General features: G+C 40.4%; 1 protein-coding gene across 1 annotated transcript in view; it reads left to right on the top strand.

The window, feature by feature from the left end:
• Positions 1–12,060, top strand: part of NR2C2 (nuclear receptor subfamily 2 group C member 2) — a gene marked incomplete at its 5' end in the record, with an annotated part of 74,802 nt that overhangs the window by 22,324 nt on the left and 40,418 nt on the right. Inside the window, one exon of the mRNA XM_080797516.1 lies at positions 7,005–7,115. Within this exon, the coding sequence (XP_080653642.1) occupies positions 7,005–7,115 (111 nt within the window). The remainder of the gene's footprint in view (positions 1–7,004; positions 7,116–12,060) is intronic.

Below are 12,060 nucleotides of genomic sequence, written 5' to 3' on the forward strand. Positions count from 1 at the left end.
TGTAGTAAAATATTTGTTGAAGGAGCCCGGTGCTGTTATTCTTATGGTTGTTTTGTATGTAATACAGATTATGTTGTCTTCCCTTTGAATAGAATAGCAACTTGCAAAGACCCTGTATCTTCAAAAATGTTGTCTTGATGTACTGTGAAGTTCAAAATGCTATATGCAGAATATGGTGTTTCTGAATTCTTCACATCTTCCCTCCACTCTTTATAGTTTTCAAATTGTTTTGAGTTGGTTGGATTCCATGGTAACCTGCTCAGGAGTTCTCAATTCAGGAAGGGTGGTCTTTAAGGGGAAACCGGTGAAGATAGTGGGGAGGAGGATGGCTCATTTAGCAAAGGCAACAATCTAGGTGAAGGGAGAACTTTGTAAAGCAAAGTACACCTTCCTTAGAAGCAATTAATCATATTATTAGACAAACTGCTTCAGCAGCTGGGGAAACGGCAGGAACATGTCAATTTTGCTTCCTTGGTTACAGGGAGTGATAGTGTACTTGACCTTCAGCAAGCAGGGTCAGAGAGAGGGCATCTTTAAAACAGCTCTGTCTGGTTTTGGTGAATGGAATTTACTGGCAGTTTGAAAGCAAATGCCTGAGTTTCCCCCAGCCAACCCTTGGCCCTTTTGGTTGGACTCTCTGGCCTGGGAGGTTGCTGAGGAAAAATGTAAATAAAGCTGCAGGGAGCCATTGGCATGGTAAGTGTTAAGTGTCCTAAAAAAACAAGACTGCAATTTTGTTCTCATTCTGTTTCTGGGGAAAGCCTCCTTGTAATGCAGTGTATTTCATAGGTACTTGTTTTTAGAGCAGTTGGTAAAATAGCAGTGGATTTAGACTCCTATTTTGTATTTTGAAGGAATTTAATTTAGTGTGTGTTGCTACGCTTAGCACCTAGCAAATTATGTCTTCATAGGAACCTGTATTTGAGTATGCTGGGGTTAATTCAGGTGGGGCAAAAACTGCTTGCTTGTTTGTTGTTTTCAACAATTTAACCTGCTTATGAATAGGGAGTTGCTCTTAAACACCTCATTGTTTTTACATAATGTGGTTAGTGATTGTTGACTGTTTGGATATTTGTTTTCATGCCAAGAAATATAGGACTGTGATTTTATATTTTTAAGCATATTATCAGCTGGAAAATTTAAAAACTGTTTAATCAGTTCTGATATAAATGAGGCTGACTTTGCAATGTTCCGATTTGAATCCTTTATTGACTCCAGTATAAAAAAGAGCCTAACTTACCAGTCATCAGGAGAATTTATTTTTTAGGAACACAACACCCTGGCATTGTAAGGCCCTAATCCTTTGTGTGAGGGTAGAGATGAGCCCTTTCAAGGCCGGCAGCCTCCTGTGGATTCTTCTCTCTATGCTGCAAGTTCCTGCACAAAGAGGGTTTAACTCTTTGCCCATTGACCCTTCACTACACTTATTACTTAATGGTCCTTTGAAATAAAAATAAAAGGAGGATGTGGTACATTTCAGTTCAGGCTGAAGGTATCCCTTGGCTGAAACCTTTTACCCTACTTAGGTATTTATATTATTCATTGTTTCACTGGGAATGTTTAGAAGTCTGAAGTTTGTGGTTGAGATTTGTAACATATTAGGTCTGCATGATCTTTTTTTTCCCCCACAGGGTGTGAACTTGGTTCCCCTATTAATAACCCATGGGAATGTTGCAGCCAGAACTTGGTACAAATTACAGATTTAGAAACTTAATATTTGCTTCTCAATGCTGTGGGCTTTCTCTTCAACCTAGATGTCCATCTTTCAGCATGTAAACCACAGAAATTTTTCCAGGAATTTTTTTCCTTTAAAAAATGTGCCAAAGCAATGTCGTCTTAGGATGTAATAGAGAAGGTTCTCACTCCAGGGTGAAAATGTATGAACTTTCCTAGCAGCCTCATAAACCCAGGTATGTCAGTGAAAGCCTGTACTCCTTGGGTTTGTGTAATAAACTGCCAAAGCAAGTGTTGTACAGTACCTGTAGGATGTCTAATTAGCAGACAGTTAGGAGAGTGGAATAAAAGAAGAAAAGGTCTAGGCAGAGTCCCAGGATCAAGGACTATAAAACAGAATTCTTACTCATTCCTGAAGTTAATAAATGTTCATTCACTAAGCAATCATTGTGGCCCTAAGATGAACCTGGCCTGGGGAGTAAAAGGAGAAACAGGACATGTTTCATACTGCCCTTAGTATGGCTAAGGCTGGCTTAACCAAGCAGTTATGGTAGGTGCCTTGTGGAGAGTGCTAAGATGCAGGAGCTGGGAGCACCCAGAACAGGACCTGTATATCAACTTGAGGGATCAGGAAGGGCTGGCCTGAGGAGAAGGGCTTTTATTAAACTCTTTAGACAGTAAACATTTGTGTGTTGGGCAAGCATGATTAACTTTTTTTTTTAAGATTTTATTTATTTATTTGACAGAAAGAGAGCAGCCATGTGCACAAGCAAGGGGAGTGGCAGGCAGAGGAGGAGGAAGAAGCAGACTCCCTGCTGAGCAGGAAACCCAATGCAGGACTCTATCCCAGGACTCTGGCATGACTTGAGCTGAAGGCAGACAGCGCAGTTTACTTCAGAAAAGAAGCAAAACAGGACAGATGATTTTACCCTTTAAGTGTGAGTCTGAGACCATGCCCGGGAAGGTGTGTTTCCAAACATACTTTCACATCCTGCTTGCTCATGGTTTAATTGAGTCCTTTGGACTAGCCATTTTCCTGCTAAAATGCAGGTGTTCTGGCCAGCATGTAAGGCACACCTGGGAACGAATGATCCTGTCCTTTGCAACTTGACTGGACTGAAGGAGTAGTAGGCTAAGGCAAAGGGCCAAGACTAACATCAGGTACTGAAAAGGTAGGCAGGAAAGGATGGAAAGGAAATGCTCCTGCTAGCTAATTTGCATCAATATTTTTGTGTCCTATTACCAAATTGGCTTTTTATTACTGTGCTAAATGATACTCAGCAATAAACTTCTGGAAAGAAAAAAGTGGATTCCTCACCTGGATATGTACTTATAATATCAGCCTCTGAATCCATATAGCTTCAAGAATTTCCGAGCAGTCCTGTCGTGGCATCACTTTGCCTTCAAGCCAGATCATATCAAACTGCCCCTGGTGCCACTAGAACACACCTTCTCCCTAAAGGTCACAAGGGTGCAGGGGATCCTAAATGTTCTCCCATTAACCTGTCACCTCCAGAGTTAAGCATTCCTCTGCTAAATTCAAGGGATATTTTGGGCTGTTCATCTTACCTAAATTTGTTACTGAGCTACTGGGAGCCTATTGCCAACGTGACCCATACTCCTCTCAGGCAAATTCATAGAGGCCCTTGGGCTTCTCATACAAAAGGAGTCATAAAATTTACAAGCATATCCTTTAACAGGTGACGGAACCAGAGTCTGGAGAGTTTAACTGTGGCCCACACAGAAGTTGGCAGAAAGCAGTCTTCGCACCCAGTCTGTGCTGCGTCCATTATAGCTTTCTTCCCCCAATAGATGCTCTAAGACAGAACCACTTTTGATTGTTCTGCACACCCAACATGCAGCAAGCTCTAGGGTAGCACAGGGTTGATACATAGCACGTTCAAGTGAAGCATGGACAACAGTCTGTTTCACCTTATTCACATAGAAAGCTTCTTTGAAACCCTAATACATACTTCTGAATACTGTTATTCTTTTAAATAAACTTTAGTGTACATAAGTTTACAATTCATAAGTGTGTGACACAATGAATTATCATACAGAGATCATGTCCATGTAAACACTACTCAGGTTACAAGCAGAATAGAGGGGTGCCTGGCTGGCTCATGAGTTTGAGCCTCACCTTGGGCATGGAGATTATTTTTCTTAAAAAAGGTAGAATAAATTTCCTTCCTCCTTCCAATTACTGCTCCTACCCCTCTCCCTAAAGGTGACCTTTATTCTGACTCCTTAAATAATTTTCTATTTGTTTATTTTATTCATCTAAAAAAATTTAGGAACTCTATTAAGATATAATTCACGTATCATACAAGCATAATTCTGTGGCTTTTATTAATTCATAAGGTTGTGTAGCCATCACCACTATCTTGTTACAGAATATTTTTCGTTAACACAAAAAGAAACTCTCACACCGTTTAGGTGTCACCCACTTACCCATTTCCTTATTCCCCAGCCATAGGCAACCACTATTTACTTTCTGGGTTCTTTGGGGTTTGTTTAACTTGCTTATTCTGGACATTTCATATCAATGAGACCAAGCAATTTGTAGCCTTTTATGTCTGGTCTCTCAGTATGTTTTCAAGGTTCATCCACAATGTAGCTTGAGTCAGTACTTCATTTTTTTTTCCCCTTAAGACTTTATTTATTTGGGGTGCCGGGGTGGTTCAGTCGTTAACCGTCTGCCTTTGGCTCAGGTCATGATCCTGGGGTTCTGGGATCGAGGCCCGCATTGGGCTCCCCACTCAGTGGGAAGCCTGCTTCTTCCTCTTCCACTCCTCCGCTTGTGTTTCTTCTCTCACTGTCTCTCTCTCTGTCAAATAAATAAATAAAATCTTAAAAAATTTATTTATTTATTTATTTGCTGGGGGGAGAGGGTAGAGAGTGAGAGAGCACAAGCAGAGGGAGTGGCACGCAGAAAGAGAAGCAGGCTCCCTGATGAGCAAGGAGCCCGATGTGGGACTCAAATCCATGACCCTTGGGGTAAGGACCTGAGCTGAAGGCAGCTGCTTAACCAACTGAGCCTCCCAGGTGTCCTTATAGTATATATTTTTTATATGCCTCTGAATTCAGTTTGCTAGTTTCTTATTGAGGATTGTTACATCTATATGGATAAGGAATATTGGTTTATAGTTTTCTTGTGATGTCTTTGCCTAGTTTTGGTTATATGTAACCAAAAGAATGAATTGAGAAGTGTTCCCTCGTTTTTTGTAAGGGTTTATAAAGCATTGGTTCTTGATATACCTCTTTTTTTTTTTTAAGATTTTTATTTATTTGACAGACAGAGATCACAACTAGGCAGAGAGGCAGACAGAGAGAGAGAGGAGGGATCATGACCCAAGCTGAAGGCAGAGGCTTTAACCCACTGAGCCACCCAGGCGCCCCAACCTTTTTTTTTTTTTTTTTTTAATGAGAGCAAGCTTGTGCGAATGGAGGGGGGGAGAATCTTAAGAATCTTTTTTTTTTTTAAGATTTTATTTATTTGAGACAGAGAGAGTGACAGAGCATGTGTGGGGAGGAGAGGGAGAAGCAGGCTCCCCACTGAGCACCTGTGATCTGATCAAGGAGCCCTCCATGGGGCTTGATCCCAAGACCCTGGAATCATGATCTGGGCAGAAGGCAGACACTTAAATGGCTAAGCCACCCAGGCTCCTCTTAAGAGAGAATCTTAATTAAGCAATCTCCATGCACAGTGTGGAGCCAACGTGGGGCTTGATCTCCTAATCCTGAGATCATGACCTGAGCAGAAATGAAGAGTCAGTCACTTAACTGATTGAGTCAAACAGGCACCCCATGATATGCTTTTATTCAAGGAGCAGTAATAACTGCCCACTTCAGGTGCCCAGATGACCACTCAGAACCTTGAACCTTGCCTTTGGTGGGTATTAACTAAATTACAGACCTTTGTATAATTGATGGCCTTTTCCCAGCACCATCCCAGTGGGACTGGGGGATTACCAGGACTCTTGGACAAGTAGTTTTTCATTGTAGTGCTGGTTCTTTTTGCCATCCTCTATGGTGCTATGAGAGCCTTTCTTCAGGAAACTGTCATCTTAAAGGAATGTTTTAGAACTGGTTTTGGAGAGAGTGAAAACATTCAAAGATCATTTCTAAAAAGTTGCTTTATAGCTATTTATTAAAGTTGTATAGAGCAGATTTGAAATTCCTGTGTTTTTTCTGGGAATTTTTTTGTTTTGTGGGGTATTTGTTTTTGTATTTTCAACATTAGAAATAGCTCTTTTAAGATTGTATTTTCTTAAGACAGCCATCCTGTGGCAATATCTCATTAATTTTTCATTCTGAGTCCAAACACCAGAACTACTCAAGTTTATTACTCAAAGCCACAATGAAAGCGAGAAGCATGGTCCCTAGCCACCACTGGGCATTTTTCTTTTTTTTTTTTTATTAACATATAATGTATTATTTGCTTCAGGAATACAGGCCTGTAAATCATCTAACACAATTCACAGCACTCACCATAGCACATACCCTCCCCAGTGTCCATCACCTAGCCACCCTATCCCTTCCTCCCCACCCCCCAGCAACCCTCAGTTTATTTCTGGAGATTAAGAGACTCTTATGGTTTGTCTCCCTCCCCGGTCCCATCTTGTTTTATTTTTTTCCCCTCCCTACACCCCATGACCCCCAAATTCCTCATAGCAGAGAGATTGTATGATAATTGTTTTTCTCTGATTGACTTACTTCAATCAGCATAATACCCTCTAGTTCCATCAGCATCGTTGCAAATGGCAAGATTTCATTTCTTTGGATAGCTGCATAGTATTCCATTGTGTGTGGGTGTGTGTAACAACATCTTCTTTATCCATTCATCTGTTGATGGACATCTAGGTTCTTTCCATAGTTTTGGCTATTATGGACATTGCTGCTATAAACATTTGGGTGCACGTGCCCCTTTGGATCACTACATTTTATCTTTAGGGTAAATACCGAGTAGTGCGATTACTGAGTTGTAGGGTAGCTCTATTTTCAACTTTTTGAGGAACCTTCGTACTATTTTTCCAGGGTGGCTGCACCAGCTTGCATTCCCACCAACAGTATAGGAAGGTTCCCCTTTCTCCACACCCTGGCCAACATGTCGTTTCCTGACTTGTTAATTTTAGCCATTCTGGCTGGTGTGAGGTGGTATCTCACTGTGGTTTTGATTTGTATTTCTTTGATGCTGAGTGATGTTGAGCACTTTTTCATGTGTCTGTTGGCCATGTCTTCTTTGCAGAAATGTCTGTTCATGTCTTCTGACTACTGGGCATTTTTCTGAGCTACCTTGTGATCCAGTCCACTTCCCGCCCCCCCAATAGGTACCACGGACACAGACCTCTCGGCCGGAATCTCCAGGGATGACCAGCCCCTCCCCGCGCATCCAGATAATCTCCACCGACTCTGCGGTAGCTTCACCTCAGCGAATTCAGGTACCTGCACCAATCCCACTTGGTTCCAGCCACCTGCCCAAAGGTAGTCCTGCATTCTGAATCCTTTCCAGACAAACCTGCCACGGGATTTCACTGAAGAGTTGTGCCTCTTGGGCATCAAGTACAATACAACCTCATTTATTCTTTAAAAACTAAAACAGAGAAAGTCTACATTGATTGAACTAACTTACTTTAAATGCAAAAGTCTAAACTGTTGCTTGAAACTATTGGGATCAATGTGCCAATTAATTACTTACATGCTTCCATTTTGAGAGGCAGTATGTCCTAGTAGTTAAGTGTATGGGTCGCCACTTGAAGTCAAATTCGGTGCCCAACTTTTTAGCTATTTTGATCTTGAAAATTAACTTTTCCATGCCTTACTTTTTTTCATTTAGAAAATGTATTTAAACCTCACAAAGTTATTGTGAGGAATCAATGGGATATTGCTTATAAAGTGCTTAGAACAGTGATTGGCACATACTAATGTTCAGTATGTACCAATTATCTATGCAATAATTATTGCTAGTATTATTGTTACTAACTATTTAGTATTCACTTATGATAGGTTTAGTCTTCCCCAGGTTCTGAACCTGCCTCTGGCCCATTGAAGAAGGAGAGATATGTGTATTGAAATCATGATCAAGAAGTTGGGAGGAAGGGATAACATGTTGATGACACACATTTTTTTTTTAAGATTTTATTTATTTGACAGAGATTACAAGTAGGCAGAGAGGCAGGCAGAGAGAGAGCGGGGGGAAGCAGGATCCCCGCTGAGCAGAGAGCCCGATGCGGGGCTCGATCCCAGGACCCTGAGATCATGACCTGAGCCAAAGGCAGAGGCTTAACCCACTGAGCCACCCAGGCAGATTAAAGATTCAAAGTTACCTCAACAAGCTGAATCAAAAGGCCAAACCAAAAAAAAAAAAGAAGATAAATGGCAGAAAAAATATTAGTTACATAATGAATTTGAGAGACTACCAGGGTGGACAGTAATTTGAGTGAATAAATAAAAGGATTGCTTCATTCACAGTTTATTCCAAGCTTGGTATACTTGAACAGGATGATATCGTAACTAGATAATTTCTATAATGTTAACCCACTCTTAAAAGTGATTTTGTGATTTTTTTTTTTGGACTACCTATTATAAACTGAACATAGAAGAGCTCTAATAAGTAAAATGAAAGAAGTTAAAGATTATATTCCCTGGGGGCACCTGGGTGGCTCAGTGGGTTAAAGCCTCTGCCTTTGGCTCAGGTCATGATCCCAGGGTGCTGGGATGGAGCCCTGCATCGGGCTCTCTGCTCAGCAGGGAGCCTGCTTCCCCCTCTCTGCCTGCCTCTCTGCCTGCTGGTGATCTGTCTGTCAAATAAATAAATAAAATCTTAAAAAAAAAAAAAGATTATATTCCCATTATGTCTGTACTGCATAATATTTTATCATAAATACTGATGCTCATATAAGTCATTTTAACTTCACACCAGTAGGAAACATGTATCTGAGTGTTTGGAAATTCAAAAGTAATGGGCTCTCAGAATTACGAACTCTGTAGCTAAACTATTTTTTTCTCTTTTATTTTGTTCTTGTTTGCTCATTGTGACTTGAAAATGGGTCCTTTATCGTTTTGTGGGGTATGTGTTAGAATTCTGCCTACATAACCCTCCCAATTCTGGGAAAGGACCTACTGCATTTAATCATAGCCTATATACATCTTGGGCTCACAACCATCTGAGAGCAAATGAGAACATAGAAAGTCCCCCTGGAGACCGTCAGTAGCTAATGTATGTATCAAGAAAGTACACCTTTCCCCCCATATTGGTATGAAAAGAATCTCTCTTTTCCTAAGGCCCATTCTAGCACCCCATTCCTTACAGTGGGCTATCCCCAGGTCATGGTGCTTGGCCCATGGTGACACTGCTGTCCCAGCTTGAATGCAATGCAATAAGGTCCCTTGAACAGAAGTCTTCTAGATTAGATGCTTGGTGTCGAGCTTTTAGTCTCTCTGGGGAAGATAACCCTTTGGCATGAATTTATATACAGTGAATGTAGTTAAAATCTTTTCATTGTGAACTGTCAGTAAAATTGGACATAACCCTAAGTGCAGCTGAATTGACTATATTACAAGGTTTGTTTTTTGTTTGTTTGTTTTATTTTGTTAAGGAAAATAAAGGTTATAGGATGATTTTTTTTGGTTCTTGATGTTGGTGTTGATGGCTTCAATGAAGTATTTCATTCCTAGCCCTGACTTCAGTGATGCATCTCCAACACCCTGAGGCCTGGGAAGAGAATAAGTGCTATGATGTTTTCATGAGTAACAATGCTTAGAACCCAAATGGTGGCTTCTGTGATAAAGTTGGGAAGGAAAGATTATATAATAAGGTGGTTAGGGCTGGGTGACATTGAAGAGCTTTGGCTCTGAATGGAACAACCTTAGGATCAAATCTTGTCTCCACTCAGCTATGTGACTCTGGAGAAAGTTTCTGTAACCTCTATAGCTATAAAATGACAACAGTAATGGTACCTATTTAATAGGATTTTAAAAGGATTAAGCGCTTGCAATCTTACAGGAAACATACGGATGTTAGCAACTGAGTTATAATTTTTTTAAGTTTTATTTTTATATAATTTCAAACTTACATGGAAATCCTGTATATCTACCCAGATTCACCATTTGTTTGCTGTTAACATTCTAAGTGAATGTACATACATTTTTTGGAATCATTTGAGAATAGAGATATCATACCTCTTTGCCCTAAATATTTCAGTTTGTATTTTCTAAGAACAGTGACATTTTCTTACATAATCACAATACAGTTCTCAGAATCAGGGAATTTATTATTGAAACATGCCATTATCTAATCCATACTTCATATTCTAAAATGTCATTGGTTGTCATGGTTTAAGTCCTTTATAGCTATTTTCTCCCATTCCAGGATTTGTTACTGTTTTCAATAACAATAATGTGACAGTCAACACAAGATCAGCATATCTAGTTATGTAGGCCAGCAGAGAGTGATCTGGAACATAGACTTTTATCTGTCAGTATCTTTTCATCCTAATGACTGCAAAGGGCTTTGGGGCCAAGTGGTAAGGCTGGGGGAAGTAACCTTGAGGCTGGAGTTCAGAGCCATTGTTTTGGGGATACAGAGGTCTAGGGTGGGGATTGTGGAAGGAGATAGGGAGATAAGAAGAGCCATAGGAGAGCACCCAGTTGTCTGAGAATGAGGCTTAATCAAACCCATCCAATCACAAGGTAGCCTCTCAATAAATCTTGTAAGTTTTCATCATAATGCAATGTTTCCAGGCCAGCAGTTTGTAAATTTTGTCTTCATTGCTTCCCACATAATAAAAACATGAGGTTCAAAAAAAATTTTTTAATCCAGCTTTTTAATCAGTCAAGATAGATTAAAAGAAAAACACACTTGAACATGTCCTATACCAAATTTGACATGCTGGAGATCACTGGTGTGCTCACATGTACTGCCATGTTCATTGTTTGGGGCAGACTTTGGTGTAAAGCTTCTCTTGCCATTTCTTTGTGTTTTAAGGTTTTCCTGAGATACTCCTCTGTAATCCCCATTTCAAATTTATGTTTTGAGAGTATCATTGTATTCAGTGTTTGACCTAAGGAAATGTTTGAATTTGATCTTATAAAATATGTGATAAAATACTTGTTTTATCTACTTCATATATTGAAGTTTCACATTTTACTAGGAAAGACTTCTGCTATTCTATATTTTTTAAGAGTTTGACATCTTTTTTTAAAGATTTTATTTATTTATTTATTTGACAGGCAGAGATCACAAGTAGCCAGAGAGGCAGGCAGAGAGAGAGAGAGGGAAGCAGGCTCCCCACTGAGCAGAGAACCTGATGTGGGACTCGATCCCAGGACCCCGAGATCATGACCTGAGCCAAAGGCAGCAGCTAAACCCGCTGAGCCACCCAGGCGCCCAAGAGTTTGAAATCTTAACTTGGACTCTTAAAGCACCTCCTTCCCTCTTTCTCTTCTACTACTCTTTCTTCCTGCACATCCCTTCTTAAATTCCAGTACTTGTTTTTTGTCCTCTCCATGTCCTCAGCCATCTGACGTTTCTTTTCTCACTCTGATGTCTCCTGGCCCCCCTCAGGTACTCACTGCTGTAACAAAATCACCACACCAAACAGGGTACAGAGAAAATGATGCATCTCCCTTCCTCCTCTTCCCCAAGTCACCCAGGTCTCTCCCAGGAGGTAGCCACTATTATCATATTGCTTATTTGTTTTTTCAGAGACAGGCTGTACATATAGACCAAAAGCACACTTGTAAATATGTACAGCATATTATTCATGCATGTAGATATTTTTCTAGACTGTTCTACACCTTACTCTTTTGTCTTCACATTTCTTAGAGGTAGTTCCTGTGTGGTAGAAAGAGCTCCTTCTTTCTCTTGAATGGCAGTTTTGATATCCCGTGGATGCTGTAGTGAATACCTTTTACCTGTTTAATTTAGCACATCTGTAGAATCAGTTCCTCAAACTAGGATTGCTAGGAGAAAAGATGTATCCATATGTAATTTTTTATTGAGGTGTAATTGACCTATCACATCATATTAGCTTCAGGTATACAACATAATGATTTTTTTTTAAGATTTTATTTATTTATTTGACAGAGAAATCACAAGTAAGCAGAGAGTGAGGGAGAAGCAGGCTCCCTGCTGAGCAGAGAGCTCGATGCAGGGCTCGAACCTGAGGACCCTGAGATCATGACCTGAGCGGAAGGCAGAGGCCTTAACCCACTGAGCCACCCAGGCACCCCTACAACATAATGATTTTTTTAAAATATTTTATTTATTTGAGAGAGAGTGTGCACAAGAGAAACCATGAGCCAGGGGAGAAGGGCAAAGGGAGAGGGACAAGAAGATTCTCCACTGAGCAGGGGGCCCAATGCAAGACTTGATCCCAGGACCCT

The sequence above is a fragment of the Martes martes genome (genome assembly GCF_963455335.1).
Source record: "Martes martes genome assembly, chromosome: 1".
NCBI classification, from domain to species: Eukaryota; Metazoa; Chordata; class Mammalia; order Carnivora; family Mustelidae; genus Martes; species Martes martes.